This window comes from Vulpes lagopus, chromosome 5 (genome assembly GCF_018345385.1).
Source record: "Vulpes lagopus strain Blue_001 chromosome 5, ASM1834538v1, whole genome shotgun sequence".
Classification (NCBI taxonomy): Eukaryota; Metazoa; Chordata; class Mammalia; order Carnivora; family Canidae; genus Vulpes; species Vulpes lagopus.
The window spans coordinates 36033069-36056216 of record NC_054828.1 but is presented as its reverse complement, the minus strand read 5'-3'; the positions used below and the strand labels follow the sequence as shown (position 1 = coordinate 36056216).

The window sequence follows — 23148 nt, the reverse complement described above, 5'->3', positions numbered from 1 at the left end:
CAACTATTTTTGGCTTCTCATAGGAAATGGTTTATCTAATGTAAAGACAACAAAATTGCAGATTACAATAATGTGAACAAAATGTCAAGGGTTAAAGTTCAACCCCTTTTATTTTCAGTTCATTGTCTAAAGTATCAGAGAGAAATAAAATGTGAGGCAAAGTACTTAACCTCACTTTGTACTTGAACAGAGTGAAGAAACACTCCCAAGTAGTATGTTATTGGAAAATGTACTGTGATGGATGTCTGGAGTGGATAGTACGATCTTTATATTATCACTTTATTACCAGAATGAAAAGATCAACTGGATATTAGTTATCACCCATTTTTTTAATGTAGTAAAAATGGAAAGCAATAAAAGAATGCAAAATGTCAACCAGTGGCACTTAAGCCTTATTAGATTGCTTTGATCAGGCTGCTGTTTGGCAGGCTACTTAAAAGGATATTAGGAAATTTCTGAGGGCCAGCTCTTGTTAACCTGAAGCAAATGTTCAATTCAGTGAGTAAAAAACTGACAACTGAAAAAGGGAATCATCTAGCTTTGTCCCCCACACAACAGTCACCTGATGTGTAGAATTGTGTTAGTCATTGCATCTCATCATTAATGCTCTTCATCTGTGTAAGATAAGGAGCTGCTCAAGGAATAAGGGAAGATGACTATATAAATACAGAATGTAGGAGTTTTGTTTGTTTTTTTAGTTACTGTCATTTTTGTTTGTTTGTTTTTAAAGCTGAAAGTAGATACAAAGGAAAGGAGAATAAGAGACAGTTTATATGTGATTATTTTTAGCAAGAATCTAATGGAAATAAAATATTGAGACTATAGATTTTTGGTTAAAAAACATATAGCTAAAACAAGCAAAGGGAATTGGCACATGACAATGAGTCTTTAGGAAAATAAGAAAATTAGAATGAAATTCAAGGGACATTTGGATTATCCACCTTTTACACTTATGAGAATTATAAAGAAGAGTACAACTTTTCCTTGGGCATTTAAATGGCTACGTAGATTGGGCATATCTTAGTAGGAGGGCCTGAAAAAGTAGAAGACTTGGGTCCATTTTCATGAACAATTAATCTCATTGCTTATATACAACTACAAAATGCTGCATGTTTTAAAAGCCTGCTCTTGAAATCAGGCTCAATTATTGATTGCTGAAGCATTTTCTTCTTGCAGTTGCAAAAGGCTGTACTCAAAGTGATGCAAAATTCCAGATTAGTGTGGATTTAATTCATCAAATTATTTTTCATTGTTGATACTTGGCATTTTAAAAACGGCCTAGGTAGATATTGTCAGAAAGGCCTGGAAAGCTTCAGAAGTTTCAGAAAGCTTCAGAAAGTTTCTGACTTGATATTCCCTTGGTTTCTGTGAAAAGCAATTTTTTTTAATACAACCAAATATCACCAAACATGAGACCATAGCCTGTTAGTCAGATGATTTTGTTTGTTGCATGATTAGAACGAGGTGATTTCTAAATATCCAATTCCTTCATAGTTTTGAATTCCTTTTTTCTTTTTTGTGTATTTATTTATGTATTTCTTTTGGTAGGGATGTAGCATTTCAATATTTATCATTGACCCAGAAGATCAAGGATAGAAATGAATCAGATATTTTTTGCTATTAAGACCTTTTTTCTTTTAGTTTATTTTATTGTGAGCTGCATGATTCAAATTTCACTCATGTTAAAGAAAACAATAATAATTTTCTGTATTTGAAGCATTTGGTATTTTTTTACTTATATGCTGTGATTCAGGTTTGAGAGTTAATTCCTAAAAAATCAAAAAGACTAAAAAGAACTCAGTGACTTCTACTTAAAGCAATCTGCAATTTTTAGGACAGCCTTAATGTTCAATGATGATCAAAAGTGTCATGCCATGGCACTCATTTTACTTTTTGCTAGTAAAGAAAAATATAGATTAGAAAACTTTCTACAAGTTTTAGGGGGAGGAAAGGAAAAATAAAATACATCAAAGACAAGGAGACAAACCATAAGAAACTCTTAACTATAGGAAATAAATTTAGGATTGCTGGAGGGAAGGTGGATGGGACAATGAGGTAACTGGGTGATGGGCATTAAGGAGGCACTTGATGTAATGAGCACTGGTTATTGTTTGCAAATGATGCATCACTTAATTCTATCTCTGAAACTAATAATACAGTATATATGAATTAACTTAAAACAAAAAGAAAAACAAAATTCTACCAGTTTTGTATTCCTAATTTTACTCAAAAGAAAAGCACTAACAATTTACACCCTGTTAATTATCAGAGAATATGAAAACAAATATTATGATCATGGATTTCAATTCCATATATAGTCACTAGAAAGGAATTATGCATCTGCTACCTGCTGAAGTAGATGCATATCTCAATAGATGATACGATACCTTTGTTTTTTTTCTGTTTATTTGTTTGTTTTTTAAAGATTTTTAAATTTATTCATTCATGATAGACATAGAGAGAGAGAGAGTGAGAGGCAGAGACACAGGCAGAGGGAGAAGCAGGCTCCATGCTGGGAGCCCAATGCGGGACTCCAGGATCGCACCCTGGGCCAAAGGCAGGCACCAAACCGCTGAGCCACCCAGGGATCCCCATGATACCTTTGTTTACTTAATTATGGGTCAGATATAATTAATATAAGCATTCCAGCTTAGCTTCCATTTATGAGTATACATATTCTTAAACACCATGGTTTCAAACATAGAATATCCATTTTTTTAAGATCTTGGAGAACTTTGATGATTTTTAAAAGTTGTAGTCTTGAAAAATAAGTGTTTTGTTATTTGATTAATTAGAAATATTTTACTATCTTATGGAATTGGCAGTGTTTTCTGAGAAAACAGCTTAGTTATTTGAAGATGTTTTTGCAGAATTTGAAAATGTTGATTTTTTTTTAATTGGGACAAATTGCAAAAAAAAAAAAAAAAAAAAAAAAAAGTAAATTTCCTAGCCTGAGTTTCAAAGAAATGCTAGAGTTTACATTTAGTAAGTTAGTTTTCCTAAAGATTATGGTACACCATATAAACACTAACCAAAATGTAAAATATATTATTTTACATTGATATCTATACACTCAATAATTTGATTTTAGCCTAGAATTTTAGAATTTTTTATTACAATGAAAACTAATGAATTTAGTTCCCACTAACTCAGAAGTTATGTTCATTCAAATATTCTTTAAATTATTTCACTATATACAAAAAAAATGTTAAGCCATTGGAAACTTTTACTAGATAATAAAAGTCTTTCTAATCCACTAAAGAGAATACACTTTTTTAAAAAATTGAAAAAAAATTAAAAATATTTTAAAGATTTTTAAATTGATTATAATTGACACACAATGTTACATTAGTTTCAGATGCACAGAATAGTGATTCAACAAGTTTATACTTTATGCTATGCTCACACAAGTGTAGCCACCATCTGTCACCCTAGTAGGCTATTACAACATCATTGACTATATTCCTTACGCTGTGCCTTTTATTCTCCTGACTTTTTCATTCCAAACTGGAAGCCAGTTTTTTCCCACTCCCCTTCACCATTTTGCCCATCCCCTCACCTCCTTCTCCTCTGGAAACCATCAGTTTGTTCTCTGTATTTATAGATCTAATTCTGCTTTGTGTGTGTGTGTGTGTGTGTGTGTGTGTGTGTGTGTGTGTGTTTCAGATTCCACATATAAGTGAGATCATATGGTATATGACTTTCTCTGTCTGACTTATTTCACTTAGCATAATATCCTCTCTAGATCCATCCATGTTGTCACAAGTGGCATGATACTTTTTTATTGCTACATAACATGCCTATATATGTATACATGTCACACACACACACACACACACACACACACACACACACCCTACATCTTCTTCACCCATTCATCTATGAATGGACTGGGTTGTTTCCATATCTTGGCTATTGTAAATAATGCTGCATTGAACATGTGGGTGCATATATCTTTTCAAGTTAGTGGGTTTTTTTTTCCTTTGGGTAAATACCCAGTAATGGAATTATTGGATCATATGGCATCTCTATTTTTGATTATTTGAGGAAATTCTATACTGTTTTCCACAATGACTGCATGAATTTAGATTCCCACCAACAGTGCACAGGTGTTCATTTTTCTCCACATCTTCACCAACAGTTGTTATTTCTTGTCTTTTTGAGTTTAGCTAAGAAAATACACTTTTGAATGCTTGGTAAGAATTTGTTTAGCTTTGTTCACTGTTCTTATCTATTCATTACAAATAATTCCTAAAGATTGTTACTAGTCAATTGTTTAAAATAATAATATTGTTTCTACAATATTTTATGTTAATTTATATTGTACCTCTGTTTTTTGGTTTTGTTTTTTTTTGGTTTTTTTTTTTTAAGTATTTAAGGATTTTTTTAGTATTTAAGAAATTGACATATATTTAGGTTATATTGATGGAGGTTTATTATATGAACACACTAAGAGTAGATATAGATAGGAAATAATTCCAGTCACAATATGACAAGTTTTGGGGAGATTAGAATGGGACCCAAGAACTGAAAGATTGTTCAACACACAGTGTGGCTCCAGTGGCCCAGGTATTTTGCCATCCTTTCATCTGCTGTCACTTAAGGCTCCCTTCTCCGTGTTGTGCCATTATGGTAACTTCATTATCCTCTGTCTTTTCTTCTGGTGCACTTGCTACTCCTCTCCTCTATACCGATTTGCTTCAGTTCAGTTATAGCTTCTATCTATTCCTGTTGTCTGCTTATTCATGGTATCTCCTCTCCTGCCTCATGGTTTTGGTTCTCTGCCTTTTCCTGAGCATTTCCTTTGGCTTTTTGTTGGTCTTTCACCAACTGTTGTCTCTAATGGGTTATGTAATCAGACTCCCCTAGAAAGAGAATGTAGTGGATTCATTATTTATTGTTTTGCTATTGAGCAGAACTTTCAAATAATGTCATCTCATAAACTACTGACCAGATTTTAGTCTGGGGGCAGATACCAATGGGTAATCCAGTCAGCTATCATCAGAGCAGGGGCCCACATAATATACTCTCCTCAGAGGAATGTAGGAACAGCACGTGTAGGAACAGCACGTTTTCCACACAAGCATCTTTTCTCTAGGGTATCTGATTAAAAATGTTTGTACCCTCTCCATAAAATACCCATGAGGATTACAATTTCTTCAACGGATAACTGGCTAACATATGGTACATAAATCAAGTGGGGAAGGCTCTTGAAATTGGGGTGGGGAAGAATGAATGAGGCCATCAAGGAATTTGAAGGTGGAGAAAAATTCAGCATGCTCATAGCTCTTATCCATTTCTTTTACTTGTTACCAATGGGAGCAAAGAGCAAGATGAATAAGAAATGCATTATGAAAACAGCTTCCCCAAAGACAAAGTCAGAATTTCTGAGGGAAAAAAAAAAAAAAGAATTTCTGAGGATATTTAAATTACTCCTATTTTTATTGCACTGAATACTGGATTATTTGCTTCTTGTTATTTGTTCTTTGAATGCATCACTCAAAAAGTTGTGAGAATTCTTTACCCTCCCATCACCCTTCCTAGGAGATCAGTATAAATATAGACTTGAAATATTTTGTGCAAAGTACTACTGAAATAAGTTAAATTTCAAAGTCAATTGCCTTTTACTATAGATAATTATCATAGTTAAAATTGCTTTAGAAATGTAAAATTTAAGGTAAGAATAATCAATTCTCTTTTAAAATTTGCATATAAATAATATATGAATCCTGTGAATATAGGCACTCATTAAATTGTCAGATACATTAAAAAAAATCAAACCATTTTTGAAATCAATAAATTTCTAGTATAAATTAACGTGTATTACAACAAAATCCAAAGAGTTCTGAAATGTTTTACATTTCCGTAAGTACAAAGGAAATAGTTAATCATGTAAAAATTAAAATCCAAATGTTATAGAACTAATATATTATAATGACGTGCCTTAAAATCTGCCATTACTAAAAAAAAAGAAAATCTGCCATTACTGATTTTTCATTAATTATGAAGGTGTCCAGTAAAATAAAAATAAATAAATAAATGATTTAATAAGTTATGCAAGTTCCCTTGGAATACATACATATTCACCAAATAATGTTCAAATAGGTGGACCAAAGTGGAGGTAGGACATGATAATGCTTACAATAACATTTAAAAATATATCGAAGTGATAATAACCACATAGAATTCTGAGCGTGTCAAATTGGTGATGAGATTCTTGAAGTATTTTAAACATTTATAAATTAAATTCTTTTATCTGAAGATTCAGTTCAGGAAATCAACTGAGAAGCTTTACACTATCAAAAATAATATTTGGAAAATTGATCAATTCTTTAAACTGCTCAGTTAAGGAAAATTAGTTCAAACCATAAACAATGAAGAAATAATTGGTATCTCCTATTTTTTGAGTTGTTAATTGCAAAATTGATAAAGAACCACAGTAACAAAGTGGCTTTTCTGCAATGTTTCTGGAAATACATCCCTCAAAATGTTTACAGCACCTGCTATATAAATTGTGGGTAATTTTCAATTATCATATGTTTGTATTATGATTTGTATATTCTAAATGAATTTGAAAACTAAATTTCCCACCAATTTTAACTTACAAAGCAGTCAAAATGAGTCTCTTTTTGAATAACACTTGACTCCTAATCATCCATATTTGGAAGCTAGAGGAAACAGAAATTTTGAAAAGTGGCCTAACATTTCAGTCCTCAGAGAAAAATTTTATTCTTATCTTAAATGCCCTTATAACATATAGTGCTTTGCATGTTACATTCTTCATATATAACACATTGTGTAATGTATGTTTCTTTGGAAATATAGGTTCATAGTTATTTGCAACATATTCTTTTATTTTAGCATATATTGCTAAACATTATAAACGTTATATACAGAATGTGACTATGACATGAAGTATTTTAAAACCTAACTAATGCTCAGCTTAGGTTTTCTGCCAAAGTAATATAAAGCAGGTCTAGGTCACTGAGCTAGTAGAAGAAAGATAAAATAAAAAACATATATGTACAAAAGTAAGTACTATGATGATTCATCAGTGATCTCAGAGCAGTCAAATTAAAACTGACTGGAGGCATCTGTGAGCAAGATCTTTAAAAACAAACCAGAATAGAATAACCATGAATGAAAAAATAGTTATAGATGCATTGATGTAAATTATCGTTGACTGTAATCCACTAAGTGAAAGCCTAACAAATGTAATCTCATCATAAGAAGATTGACCAGGAACAATCATGCAGACATCATGACATTACTTCTAGCAGTAGGTAGACCAGCTCAAAGGAACCTGCAAACACTACTTCCTCACACTGGGCAAGTTAACTTGGCCTAGAATTTAGTTGGTAATGACTGTTGCTATAGTTGAACAAGTACTTTTTTAGAATACTTCCAGGACAGGAAGGCAGGACATTCATTTCAGGAGATTTTGACCAAAGACACCTTGAAATAAAAGAGAAATCTCAATATTTTTCCTTTCACTAACCTAAATAGTTGAATAAAATCAGCACTCAATGACTAAATCATAGCACTTAATGACTAAAATAAGTCATTATAAATAAATAAGCCAATGATGATAAAAGAAAACAGTCACGTTAACACTATCTGTTATTATGTTATTAAAATTCAAAGTAAAGAAGGATTTTGAAAGTCATTGTATCATTGGGAAAAAGTATATTATTATTCCAATTTTTATATGATGGATGGATGAATTATCATGTGTTACTTGTCCATAGCCTTCTCTGATGCAGTAATTGAGGAAAGAAAAAAAGACCAAAACAAATGAGATGCTACAGTTCAACATTTCTAAAGACAAAATATGTCTTATCATATTTCTTATAATGTGTTTTATTAAAAAAACACTTTCATAATGTTTAAGACAAATACTGAAAAATAGATTTTTCAAGCATCATAATGGCTTCCCAGGGAAAAGAAAAAAAGGAGACAAATAAATTAACAAAGCTAGGAAGCTGAGATTTATTTATTTCTTCTAATATGCTTTTCATTTTTGGAGAAAGTTTGTACAAGAATACCCTAAAAGTAGTGAGGGAAAGCTAAATTTTATCAACTCGATCTTTAAAGATGGTCCAATGCACTTATATTAACAAGATATGGAAAACAAAACACAAGTAAAGCCATCTTTCCTTGTATTATGCAAAAATATGCATTTTTCTTGGCCCTCTCAATAAAAAAATTCTGTAACTATTATAATACTGTGTTCAGATGAGGAATGATATATTCAATTAAATGATCTTTGTGTTTTATACTCTGATTTCATGGCTGCTTAGTGGATTGTCAAATATTTGTAAATTTTTGCATGCTCAATATCTGTATGCTTTTTCATTCAGGTAGCTTGACATTTTGTAAGTATTGCATAAGACATATTAAATAAGTATCACTGTAAAATTAATATAATCCTTTTCTTTTCATGTTACACCAACTCTGAATATATTTTCCATTTATAATGCTTACTTAAAAGCACATTAACTATTTAGTACTTAATTATACCTGCAAGCTATCCTATTATGTGATAAGCATTTCTTGGAAATGACCTTTTTTCCTTAAAATAAAGTCACAGTCCAAATTTTTTCTTTCAGTATATTAGTTTATTTTATTACGCTTCTTCCTAAACTTGCCAGTTGAGCTAGATTAGATTTAAAGAGAGCTATTTTTAAACATCCTTTGAACAGTATATTTGTATAATTTGTGTTCATTTTTACTGTGTTGTAAATATAATTATATTCTTAAAAGGTAATTTATATTTCTTAAAATGTATGTTTTTCACATTGAAAATTATTTACATCAGAGATATTTATCCTGGTCTGTCATAAATGGGTACAATCAATGTCAATGCTATAGAGACTAAATGTTTCTTAGTAGATGATTTAAACCTTATTGATCCATTTGCCTAGAGCTATGATATTAAGCCAGATATGGAGCAGAAGGTGAGGCAGATACATAAACTAAAGTTTATTTTGTAGGTGATCGAATAGGGTTGGTATGAGTTAGGAAAATGGCAGAGGAGTCTCTGAAGGGTGTTGTTTCCAGCAGCTCTCCAGGGTCAGATCTTTTTGCACACAAAGCCAATGTTTGCTTATAATCACTCATTAATTCTTGAATTCCTCTATTCCTAAACCAACTTTTCATTTGGAAATTATTGACTGTTAGCCTTAGGCCATTTTGCTCTTCCAGGCTCTACACAATATTAAATTTATTTTCAAGGGAACTGAGCAAAAAAGTGTCCAAATAATTAACCAGAAAACTGAGTTACCCAAGCTCTCCAACTATACAACTTACCAGATTCCATCCTGTCAAATATAAAAACAAAGGGATGAAGCTTTCTATTTCCTGACACTTCTTAGTGAATGTAAGCATTAAAAGTTAATGGAGTAATTATTTCTTTAACTATTTGGCTTAAATCAGTATCAAAAGATATTTCCTCTACCACACAGAATCCAACAAACTCTAAACAAATACACTCATTCAGCAAATATTTAGTGAATGACTCTTATATTCAAAGGCACTGAGCTATTGATATATGATATTTTCTTTGAAATTGTGAACATACTGAAGGGAAGATATAATAATAGTTATAATATAATAGTGACAATAATATTACTGTAGCTGAGGGCTTACATGTACTAGGCATTGCTTTAAATTATTCAAATGCATTAAATCTATTAGTGGTGTGAAGTATCTCTATTTTTACATAAGCTAGTAATATATATATATATATATATATATATATATATATATATATATATATTACATATATTGAGGTCCAGAGAACTTAAGTAGATTACTCAAGTTCACTCAGCTAGTAACTTATGGAACTAAGATAAAAACCAAACCTGTGAGTCCAGAACACATGCACCAGACCAAGATATAGGGTTATAGCAATTTTAAAAACACAAGGATAGATTTAAATAACAATCGAACCAAAACAAATACAGTGTAATTAATTAGTGTGTTACCATTTTATTTCTCCACAGAATTTAAATAGTTTATAAAATGCCTTTCTCCTGTTGTTCATATTCATCTTTGAAAAACTAACACCTGAAACTTAATGTCTGACTTTATATTATTTACTCAAAGTACTTTTTAATTAGGGGAGGGTGTTTCTGGTATTTTTAGTATAAAGAGATGTGTCTATCCTTAGGACTCTATAAACATCACTTTGCTTGTACAGAAAAGGCAAACAGCTCTCTCCATAAAGACATTCTGAATTGTTGCCAAGGATGTACCCTCCATTAAATTGAGGAGATGTTGAGGAGAGATGAAGAGGGAGGAGTTATATGGCTTGGCAAGTAGCTCAGCTTCATGATTGTTAGGATGATTATTAGCCTGTCACCAAACACTAGACCTGGCCAGTAAGACAGCTTCTCTGATACCCCAGGGGCCTTGCCATTAAGTGCAGACAGTATGGGGAAGGTGACCCAGCTGTTCCTCTTAAGTGAATAAATGAAGTGTTTTGTATCCGGCTTTGTCTGCATATTTTTTAATATAGAGCTAAATGAAACTTTAAAATAAATAACCACAAGACTTAATTCTCCTAATCAGGGCTGGCCTCAATAGCATGCAATGTGTATAGTCACCCATGGTCCTATGACTAGAATGATCTGTGCTTGAATTCATGATCTGCTGTAACTGTCCTAAAATTCTTCATTTTGAACAAAGGCCTCACAATTTCATTATGTACGGAGCTTCCAAATTATTTTGTGGGTCTTTCCCTAATAATGTTAGTGAATAGTAGAGGAAAAATTTGGAAGTACAATTTTCATGTGTCTAATTTTAATTTATAATTAAATCCCTAATTGATTCATGTGAGAAATAAAAACAAAATAATTTTGCTCCCAGCCCAATATCTAGACATGGAGAGAGATAAAATAGAAACATTTAATGAGAGTTACTCCTCCTCCCTCTCTTCCCTCCTCCCCTTCCCTTCCTCCTCATCCTCCTCTCTTTCTTAAAGCAGAGGTTAGATTATTTTTTAAGTAATTATTTTAAAACCAGAAAAAAAGCAAAATCAAAGAGCAGGCTAAAGGTGTCATAATTACCACCTGAGGAACACATCCTCTTGTTATTTACAAACAGGAGTGCTGCTGCCAAGAACCATGACTCGGGTATCAAGCACCGTGGCTCGAGCCTCTGTTTCTGCTGCTTTTCTCTCTTCCCATTATTGTCACAATGACAAGGTTTGTTTCCAGCTTCCCACAGGGTCCTGCCTCCTACCAGAGGTTACCATCCTCAAAGTCAATTGCCAAATAAAACATGTTAGTAGCTGGAAATGTGAATATATGTAGACACCTAATTTTATATACACATGAAGATACCATGCATTTTAATAAAGGTGCTATTCTAAATTTGTAGAACCAGCAAAGGGGCCTAGGGGCACCTGGCTGGCTCAATTGTTAGGGCATGTGACTCCTGATTTTGGAATTTGTGAGTTTAGACCCCATGTTGGGCATAGAATTAACTTAAAAAATAAAGCAAAACAAAACAAAAACCCAAGCAAACAAAAAAGCAATGCAGCAGAAGGGCTTTGCAATTGGCTTCTGCCATTTAAAGCCTTTTCAAGTGGTTTTTAGTTTTTATTATGTTATTTTACTGACAAGAAAACTCAGACCGGGAGCCATAAGTGGGAGACCCAATTAGCATAATTTATGTTCTACTAAATTTAATGACAATATTGAGTCTAAAACTCATGTCTCATGACTCTTAGGTTCTTGAATATATTTCCATTAGTTATATCTTTAATAGTCAATATAAAATCTATGGCATATAAGGATTTAAATTGTCTATTTATGTGTATTTTACAGCTTGAAGCACGCATATTTTTACTGAAACAAAGCCACACCCATTTGTTTACATATAGTCTATGACTGCTTTCACAGTACCAAGGCAGTGTTGAGTAATGTAACCCCATCCTGCAAAAGCAAATGTAATTACTAAACAACCCATTACAGAAAAACTGTTTTGATCCCTGATGAATGTAAGCATCTTGAGAATCTAAGCTGGAATATCCACATGCTGAGATCAGTGTTTAGCATAAAATGTTTTTTAAACTTTAATAATAGGATATGGATACCACATAATCCAGAATGAATTAGAGTAGTTAAATAGGATAAACAACAGACACAATATGGACCATTCCATTTTAAAATTTCATAATTCTATGATGCTATGGTGCTGTATCTTTTAATTCAATTACTGGGTGCTAAAGGCAGTTTAATGATCTAAAGAATAATTGAACACACATGTATAAATATATAATCAATCTATATGTGTAAGGCAATGGTAGATTTTTTTTTTAAACAACAGAGCTATGAAAACTTTAGGATCTACTTTTACATAATGTCCATCTTCAGCTGTGGTTGAAAAGACACACCTATTCTTAATAAAATCAAGGTAGTTGATGGATCATTTCCAGAAGACAAGTGGATTCCTACCTGCCTATCATCTATGCAGATTGCCAGGTTACGGCTTTGCAGAAGCACCCAACAAAATCCCCGTGCTCAATAAATGGCTTTATTGAGTGAACAGATTAACCACTTATATAACAAGATAAAGTTATAAAATAGGAATTATTTACATTTGATATTTAAGGCAACATGAAGGAAATCCAGAACCAACTGGTTTGAACTATACTAGGAAATATGGTAGCTGATACAGATGGTCCATTTTTATAGCTAGCATCTTTAAAATATACCAGTAGAGAGAGATAATGACCTAAAGGGTATGTAGGATCTCTGCTTTGTGGCTGAGATCTAAGTGCTTTAAAAATCAAAGTATAATTGGTACAGATTTGCTTTTCTCCAGCCACATCCATTTTTTAGCTCCAGAGACAGATGTCATTTTAGTCTACTAAACATCTTTGATCACATTGCTTCATAAATTCCTTAGCTTTGTTTCATTCTTCTCTATTTCTCTTTACTATTTCCACCCCCCATTCAAAAACTGTAAGTAGTTCACAAAACATTTTCACACAAGACTATTTTCCAAAAGGATCTAAGGTTAGTTTATGTGAATTTCATTATGTATATTTTGGGTCAAAAAATATTCATCACAAATATGAAAATTAAGTTAAATATACTTACAAACAGACCTGGTATTGGGTCAAAAAATATTCATCACAAATATGAAAATTAAGTTAAATATACTTACAAACAGACCTGGTATATGGACATACATATGTGTGTGTATGTCCATATATGTATATATATTTAAACTAACCTCCCTTGGAACTATCTGTAAAAAGAGAGAGTTGGATTAATTATCTGTACATCTCTTAAAAGCTATTCTTTTCTTCATTAAATAAATTAACTTATTGATTAAAGCTTTTCCCCAATACTTTCAAACAGAATTTAAAGTGATTAACAAAAGTATTTTAAACTAAGTAATTGTGGAGAAAAGCCAATATGGATGGAAGGAAGGAAGGAAAGAAAGGAAAGTTAAAGGAAGGGAAATCTAGTTGATCAAATTAAACACAAATCCTAAATCTTGGTTTCCTTGTAGCTAGAAATAAGGAAAGGCAATCTGTTCCATAACTCACATGATCTATGAGGAAACAGTCTACAGAATCTTCAGAAGAGAGCCTATAAATTTGGATTTTGTGATTAAGGGTGTGTTGAGAATTCATGCAAGAGGACAGATAAAGCACATAGACTAACAATGGTAGCTTTGAATAGCTCTGAACCTTGAATCAATGATGTTCTGGAAGAATAGTTTTTTTTTTTTAATTCATAAGTGGCATCCTTTTATTTTAATCAAATATATATGATTTTTAAAGTGAAGAGTTACTTGTGCATGATTTTTAAAAGCCTTTCTGGTGTTTTCTAATAAGAAAATCATCCTTTTTCTAAAGGGAGAAATGATCCACCTAGAAGGTTCTATAGAGTCTAAGTGTTCTGGGTGGTGCCTCAGGGACAATGTTAGCCTACTTTTTAAGTAGCAGGGAAACTCCCACTTTACATCACTTTATGTTCTTTATGCAAGATTACAGGTGGAAAAAAAATCCATTGATTTAAAAGTAATAATAAAACCACTGCCCCAGTTTAGCTCCTGGATTTTCACATTGCACAGCTATATTTGTTCTGAGTAAGGCAAGCTTAGAGAGATACTGGGTCAGAGTCTCCAACACTGCCCAGCCCTGATCTGATTCTTGAAACAGAGAATAATTTACCATAATTAAAAGAGTTTCTTAAAAATCACTATTTCACCACATAACCTTTTATTAGTGATTTATTTTCCTAAGTGAACTTGTCCACTAGGCAGGGGCATATCTTCATGCATAATTGTGTATTTCCTGCTCCTGATTGACCATTTCCTGATTACTTGGTGCTAAATTTTGAGTGATACCAAGATGACAAAAACAGTCTCCTCCTTAGAATTTGACTACATAAATCAATAAACACATGTGTTAGCATATATTAATATTGTCCTACTGTATTCATTTGAGTTTAGTAATTCTGGGTCTAGGATAACTCACTGAAGTTCTGTCTTCTGCCTACCCATGTCAAAATAAAAATGATGAAATTGACAATGATAATAGTTCGTCTCATGAATTTGGAGACCGTCACTATACTATTGCACTCTTTCCTGTTGCCACAAGTTTGGAAAATAGTGCAGGGTTAGTTCTCTTCCTTCCAGGAATGACAAAATTGTTAAATTGGCTTACAGGAGAGTATTTTTTATATGTTCTTACCAAGTATCCTCATTTTACAGATGAAATATGAGGAACAGAAAAGATAAATGACTTACTCAAGCTGACATAATTAGTTGATGGCAAATGTAGGGAAAAAAAAATCCAATTTTCTCCACCATCTCCTCATAGTGAAAATGAAGGTGAAAAGTAATTAGCAAATGTGATTACTAATCTGGTCCAAAACAGCTATCATCTTTTATCAAGTGTATATATTAATGGGTAAATCAAGACCCTATAGTAGTAGATTTCAAAGAAGGATTTGTCTGACTTACTACTGACTGTACCCCCTCACTCCCACCCACCCGCATTCCTCTCAGTCCGGTGCCTCAAGTTGGGGTTATCTTCAACCCTTCTTAGGACTAAAATTGTAAGGACACTTGAACTTTTTACATGGGTAGGTTGTAGAAGGACAACTAAGTTGAACTAGATTGAGGAAAACTAGAGAAAAAATTGTTTATTGTAAAAAAAAATGTTTATTGTGTCTACTTCCATCAGTAATGAATGACTTTAAATTATTTAAATGAATGTAAATTAATGAATTTTAGCTACAGAGTCACCAGAAAACCTAGTGTCTATTACCACCTAGTATTCACCAAAAATGGAAAACACTTGTACCATAGTTTAAATTCCATTGAAAAGAAGTAATATGTATTCTTGCTTGACTTTCACCTTAAATGCAGAACAAATCATAGTCATGGACCAAATTGTAGAGTCAGATCTTGGTGCTCTTTAAGAAGTTCAGTCTAGTTCAGCGTAATAAAATGTCAGAATAATTTAAAGAAAGTTCACTAGACTCCCAGTCTGGGGACCTGGACTCTTCATTTAAACAGAAGAAGATCATCTAATTGCTTCTAACCTCAGGTAGTTTGTTTGTAGATGGCTCTGTGAGCCGCTCTACCTCCCACATCCCTTCTAGTCCTAAAATTCTTTACCATAACATTATCCTGTAGAGTTGACGTTTGATCCAGTCTAATTAAATATTAGTTGTTGGCATTCATACACATTGCACCTTTCTTTTACTGTCTGCAGATCATTTTGAGGCCTGTGGAAAGGACACTGAACGGGACTTGGAAGATCTCAAGATCTCAGTCTTAATTCCACTACTTACTGCCCCTACGACTTAAAACACTCAATCTTTCAAAATCTTCTTTCCTAACTAAAATGTAGAAAAAAAGAACCTCTATGACTTAATAGGTTACAGTAAGAATCAAGTATAAGAAAGTTACAAATTTAAACTCCCTACAAAACATAAGGAATTATTATCTTTAAAATAGAAACTCTTAATGCTCTTGATTTTCTTTGAAATCTTTAGAATATTGCTTACTAAATCTGCTAGGATTCCTATAACAAATTCCATGGACTGTGTGACTTGAAGGCAAACATTTATTTTTCACAGTTCTGGCTATGAGAAGTCCAAAATCACTGGCAGGTTTGGTTGTTGGAGAGAGCTCCCCTCCTGGCTTGCAAATGGCCACCTTCTTTCTGTGTCCTTTCATGATGGAGAGAAAGAGCTCTGATGTCTCTTTTTAGGAGATAACCAATCCTTTCATGGGGCTCTGTCCTCTCGACCCCATCTAAGCCTAATTACCTCTCAAAGATTCCAAATCCTAACACCATCACATCAGAGATTAGGGCTTCGACAAATGAACATTCAGTCCATCACACTCACATTAATGCTGGGAGCAAGAAGTTATGGTCAATGCTTTCATTTCCCAAAAGAAGAGAAAATTTCAAAAGGAATTCAGATCATCAACAGCTGTGGTGATTATAGTTTTGCCATTAAAATTTTTACAAGAGGACAAATGACTCTCACACTCAAAATTAGAACAATTAAGCCATCTTTCCTTACCAATTCATTATGTTTTAAACATGAAAATGTCAGATCTCTAAGGCATTGTGAAGATCGTCTATACCATCTCCCCCCTTTCTTAAGTAGGGTTACGAGACCACCAGAAGCTGAATGTTACAGCAAATTGCTGATTGTGGGGGCACCTGGGTGGTTCAGCTGGTTAAGTGTTTGCCTTCAGCTCAAGTCATGATCCCAGAGTCCTGGGATCAAGCCCCACTTTTTTCTCCCTGCTTGGTGGGTAGCCTGCTTCTCCCTCTCCCTCTGCTGGTCATGCTCTCACTGTCTCTCTCTCTCAAAAAACTAAATAAAATCTTTTAAAAAATTGCTGATTATGTGGATTCAGTCCCAAAAGATGAGCTTTATATATCATGCCATTAGGTATGGTGTGTTTAGAGATTTGCTTCTAGGATGACTTATCCAGAGGGTGTGTAAGGTTTCCTAATATTGTGATCATTCTGTAGAGCAAGCCGGAAGTCATAACAAAGAACAGCTTTCCCACCCCCTTCATTTAGATGGAGGGCAACTGAAAAGTTAAGTTTCTAGCCAAAGGTCATATAGCTTGGAGGCAGGCTAATAATGCAGGGGAACGCATGCAGGCTTTGAGTCCCTTGGAACTAGAGTGAAACACTTTTCTATCACATTTTAGCTGTGTGACCTTGGGGCAAGAAGTTTTAGCACTCTAGGTCTTCAGTTCCACATCTGCAAAATGATAACAATGTAAAGATGAAATAAGTTAACAGATAAAATACCTGCCACCTAATAAGCATTTACCAGCTCCAACTTCTTTCTTAGTGGCAAATCAAGGACTGGCAACCACAGTTCTTGACTCCCTGTCCAGTGCACTCTCCGCTACTCTTCAAGTTGCATAGATAGCACTCTTTTGAACTGAGAATATTAAGTGCATTTTTTAAAACCTTGTCTTCCAAAATCAATCTCTTCCCATTTTTAATAATGCAAGAAAGGAGCTTGAAGTTGGCCCACAGAGATTTTTATGAACCAAAGGGTTATTTTTAATTGGATTTTGTGCCTGTTGTTATAGAAATAGTTGTTTCATAGATTAAGCATTATGACTTGAGAGCAAAATCAAGCCCAGAATGGGGTGTAATGATGATATCACCCCTAAGCTGCTTTTTCTTGACAAAACACTTTTAAAATTAAGAGAACAGGAGTGAAGCAGCTTCAAAAGCACACATTTCTAAGAGAAAAAAAGTCTTCCCTATAAAAATAGCTTTAACATGATATATTCTCTTTCCAAAGATCAAAACTGAGCATGACCCTTGCTGCCAGTAGGATGCTAAGATTCTGCGGAGTTATTACGCTCTTCTTTCTTCACTGTTGAAACTAGAGAGTTCCTTTGATCGTGGAACTTACTTTCAACATTTAGTCTCAAAGCTTTTTATTTTATTTTATTTTATTTTATTTTATTTTATTTTGCCGTTGCTGAACTAAGAGGCTTCCTCTAGTTATTTAGTGATCAGTCTCTCAAAACTGTTCTGTCTAGACTCATTCTTATTCATGTATCCAGATGTGTAATTTAACTTCTCTAAAGAAACAAAAAGAGATCGTTTCCAATCTTAATGATGGTTTCCTTTAAAGACATGAAGCAGTCTCTCCTGCAACATTTAGCTTATCTCACTGGTTAATTTTCAGCCCCAAAGAAACCCCAACTAAGGAAGCTAGAACTTGACATCCTAAGAGAGAAATCAGGATAGCCAGCAGTACCAAATGCAAACACCGATCTGTTGTTGGATGGACTACGGAGGTTCTTCTAATTGGTTCTATTACTGTTTCTCTTTTTTCTTTCCTTCCTTCTTTATTCTCTTTTTTTTTCTTTTCTTTTTCTCCTTTTTCTTGGCCTTTTCTGTGTCCTCCTATGATTCTTGGACATTGATTGGTTTTGCTGGTAGAATTTGGTTGAAGAAATTGTGAACCCAACCTTGACGCTCTCAATTAGTTGAAAGTCATGAAACTCAATGATGCCACATCTTTCATTATTTTAGCATACGGCACATTTCAGTACTTACAAAAGAGGGGGGGAAATCCATCACCAAATAATATACCTTTAAAAACTTTCCATGATTTTTTTCTCAGTAAATCATAGTGTCCAATGAGTGGAAGTATTTTTTTTAATTAAAAAGTTTCAAGTTATATTAAGGTTTTTTTTTCTTTTCTTTTCCTTGCTTTGTTTTTAAGTAGAAGAGGAGGGATATTTTTCTAATGTGTCATTTCATTGATTTCCACAAAACAACTTTCTGAAATAATTTGTCTGTCCTTAGCCAATGTACATGGATTACATAGATTCACTGGCAGTTACTTTCCCAGGTGGCTACATTTCTTGCCTTTTTTCTTATTGTCCTCAGTTGGAAATCCTTGCCCTCTAGAACTGTTCAATCCCACTTTTCTTTTTTCCTTCTCACCCAACACATGGACCTTTATTGGCAGTGACCTCTCTCTCTCTCTCTCTCTCTCTCTCTCTCTCTTTTCATTTTCTAAGAGTCCATACTTTTACCTAAACTCACTCCACTAGACTTAGTTTTTAGATGCAACATTCCATAAATTTAAGAGTTTGGTGAACGTTGGAGATACATGGGGTAACAGTGAAGAACAGCTATCACACAATGCAGTACTCAGCACAGTCTAATCAGCCAGTTGCTCCAGCTGAAGATGCTTAGCTAATTACTTATGGTCAGCCTTCTCCCCAAAGTCAGAGGCTACAGCACTGCTATCTGCTTCATTAGTAAGAAAGCCAGAACTGCAAATATCAGAGAATTCATTATGAAAAATAACAACAACAACCAAGTATGTGTAAATTTGGGAGGCTTCCCAATGCTATATTGAATGTGCCTATTTATGACAACAAGGTTCATTCACGTGTCTTTGATCAATGCATAATGTTAAAGGTTCTTCTTAAAGTGTCACACCTGAATGTCTGTTAACTTGTCATTTTCCTTGCTTGCTCTGACTCTAATGGGCTTGAAAATTGATCCAGCCAGTCTCTTCCTCCTCTCTCTCTCTCACCTCTCTCTCATTTCTCTCTTGTCTCTCCTCTTTCTCCCGTGCTCCCCCACCCCTTACTTTGTCTCTTTCTCTCACTCTCTGTGAGGTTCATTTGCTTGACTGATTCTGAGTGTCCATAATGACTGTTTGGCATATTCTACAGGCAAAGGTCCCGAGACCCTTTTTGCTGGCTATAACCTCAATGATAACGAATGGCACACAGTGCGTGTGGTCCGTCGAGGAAAAAGTTTAAAGTTAACCGTGGATGACCAACAGGCCATGACAGGTAAATCCCCCTGTTTCCATTGCCTTTTCTTTTGCTGAAGCTTTAGCCTTTTCCATTTCTTACAGGTAACTGGAAACCAGCCACACAACTTGAAGCTGTTATACACAGTTCATTTTCCGCTCCAATTTTTCCAGCAACAATGCCATTTAATAAGCAGTATGTTCAATGTTTTTTCTCTCAAATGAGGAATATTTTCACGTCACGTTCTTTCCTGTTCAATAATTCAAGAAGATGTTATATAATTCAGTGCTGTGGCTTGATGGATATCTTAGGGTCTCCTAAAATATTGAAGTCATTGTTTACATGCCAATTTCTCTTCAATTTCTTTGTTTTTTTAATGTATTTTTGGCCACAAACAGCAGCAAGTTATACTTTTTAGTATCTAGGTAAATTGATAGGCTGGCATTCTGTTGGGTGAACCACTTTTATAAGCTGTAATAGATCATTTCTAGCCATTTGCCTCAGTTGGTTAAACTCTAATATTAAGGATGTCAGGTTCAATCCCTGATATGTAGATTCCTAACTGAGGTGAGCCATGTAAAATCCACCCCAGAGACTTAGGGAAACCAAATGAAAGAGGAATTGGTGCACCTTTGTTCTCTCTGCTGAAAATAACTCCAAGTACATGACCCGCTGGGATATTAACTCTTTTTCTTTTTAAGAGAACATCTCTAAAATTCTTAATTATTTTAGTATAAGGCACAGGACAGTCCTTGTGCAGTGGAGAAGTGTGTCCTACATTCAGTCCTGCGGGGTTCCCATGATCAGAGATCATTGATTCTATCAATATGGAAATAGCATGTGTGGGATTTTAACTTTTGAGAGAATTATTTCTGAGTTCAAATAAAGCAAACTACGAACTTAAAGCTCTCTTTACTAAGTTACATTCTAATAGTGCTTTATGGCTTTCGCAAACTTTTTTTCTACATGTGGGTGCAACTTTATTTCAGAATTAACTGAAGAGCTTTAAAAGAACCAGTTCCTGATCCAACATCCCAGAAAGTCTAGCAAGAGCCCAGTAATTTTTTTTTCTTTTTCATTTTGTTGTTTTGTTTTAGGTTTGGGGGGTTTTGTTTGTTTCTGTAAAATCTCTTTAGAGGGGACTCTCATGTAGCTGGTTCATGGATTAGCATATAAACACTGCTACTGTGTTGTATCATTTAGTTCTCTGAGGAAGAAAATCAACCAGAAAGCTGTTAGCATAAGCCCTCATTCAAAATTGCCAAACACAAGAAGGCTCTAAAGGAACTGTGTGAACTTAGGGAAGGGATACAGAATTTTTGCAGGGCTTTGGCAGGGATGTCAACTGAAGTTCAGCTAGTTTTGGTCAAGAATCATTCTTAGAAGAAGAATGAATCTTTTTTGTAGATTAATATCCATTGTTTGGACAATTTGTGCTTTATCAAAAGGAGTAGAAGAGAGAACTTCGTATTTAAGGTCATGTGCAAAAGAGATTGTAAATATGTAGCTCCCGGGGACAAGGGCAGGCGAAAACCACAGGGGAACATTTGTCAGTCCCTAAGTGAGTCTGAAAGCTCAGTCCAATGAAGTGGACAGAACACATGCATCCTCATTTTATAGATGAGGAGACTGAGGTTCAAAGGGATCAAGTGACTTGTGTTTCTTCGAGATGCCATTGTTACTAGAACTTAGAAGAGAATCTAGGCTTCTTTATATTGTTGTTGCTGATTTGTTTTTTGACTCATGGGCTTTGACTCATTGTTTATATTCATTAATATCCTAACAAGTGTATGATTCGAAGACAAGTATTTTCCCAGACATAACATCATGTCATGAGGATATACACACACTTATAATTCAAACAATAACTGATGGTCTAGTGTAATAGGTGATGGACTGAATGGTTGGCTTAAGCAATTCCTGTTTTGGGAGTTCAGAAAAGAGGTTGAGGACCTTGGTTTCAAGGATAGCTGAGAGCAATAGATCATATTTGAATTAGGCTTTAAAGAGAGGGTAATGCAGGTGATAAAAGTATGTGGGAGAGCATTCCAGACAGGGCGGATGACTCTGGTGAGGCTACATGGACTGATGTTCAGTAGACAGAGATGATTTGTTTTTGCTTTATGCATCCATATGGTAGTTAACAGGGCTAGAAAGGCCTTTTGGGGCAAATAAATGGGTCAGTGCTCTCAACTAAGGTGTTTATTTTTCATTGACCTTCAGGCCATTGGAAGCTTGAGAGTAAACTGAGAGATTATTTTTTTGAGCAGAATGAATCCTGTGGCAGTGTACTAGATGCTTGAGGATGTAAAGTCATAAGACCTGAACTATAATGAATGAAGAGAGGATTAAAAAAAAAAAGTATGGTGTAACACATTTTGTTAGATTTTATTTAGAAATAATTTCAAATTTACAAAAAAGGGGGGGGGCAGTTCTGATGGCCCAGCGGTTTGGCGCTGCCTTTGGCCCAGGGTATGATCCTGGAGACCCAGGATCAAGTCCCACATCAGGCTCCCTGCATGGAGCCTGCTTCTCCCTCTGCCTGTGTCTCTGCCTCTCTCTCTCTCTCTCTCCCCATCATGAATAAATCTTTTTAAAAAAATTTACAAAAAAAAAAAAAAAAAGACATTCAAAAATAAATACAGTGCTGGGGCACCTGGATGGCTCAGTCCATCAAGCAACTGACTCTAGGTTTCAGTTCAGGTCATGAGCGGTCGTGGGATCAAGCTCCATATCAGGCTTCATGCTCAGTGCTTGTCCCTTTCTGCTCCTCCCCCTGCTCATGGGTTCTCTCTCTCTCTCTCTCTCTCTCTCTCTCGTTCTCAATTAAATAAATAATAAAATCCTTTAAAAATTAATTAAAATTTTAAAAAGATAAAAACAGTACAAAGAACACTGATATATCTTTACTATTGTGAACATTGTATCCCTTTTCCTTTGACATTTTCTCTCACTGGCTAGCTCCCTCTCCTTTTTTTTTTTTGTTTTTTTTTGTTTTTGTTTTTGTTTTTGTTTTTTGTTTTCGTAACCAGTTAACCAACAATTAAATACAAACTGCTGCTTCAGTTTGCATTTTCTAAAAATAATATCCCCTTACATAACAAAGAGTTACCAACTTCGGTAACTGTTGCTCAGTTGCAATATATTTTATCTGTTCTCTCATTCATATTCAATTTAGTCTGTTGGCCCAATGTTGTCTTTTATAGCATTTTCCCTCCAGCACAGTGTGCAGCCTGGGGTCAGACATGGCATCTAGTTCTCAGGTCCCTTTAGCCTTCTTTCATCTAAACATTTCCATCGACTTTTTTTTTTTTTTTTTTGTCTTTCATGACAGCACAT

The 23148-nt window shown here is 34.2% G+C and overlaps 1 protein-coding gene across 27 annotated transcripts in view; it reads left to right on the top strand.

The window, feature by feature from the left end:
* NRXN1 (neurexin 1) overlaps window positions 1–23148 on the top strand; it is a 1110010-nt gene that overhangs the window by 504997 nt on the left and 581865 nt on the right. For all 27 annotated transcript variants that reach the window (XM_041755312.1, XM_041755311.1, XM_041755321.1 and 24 more), the window contains one exon: window positions 19726–19848. In XM_041755312.1, coding sequence (XP_041611246.1) covers window positions 19726–19848 — 123 coding nt within the window. The remainder of the gene's footprint in view (window positions 1–19725; window positions 19849–23148) is intronic.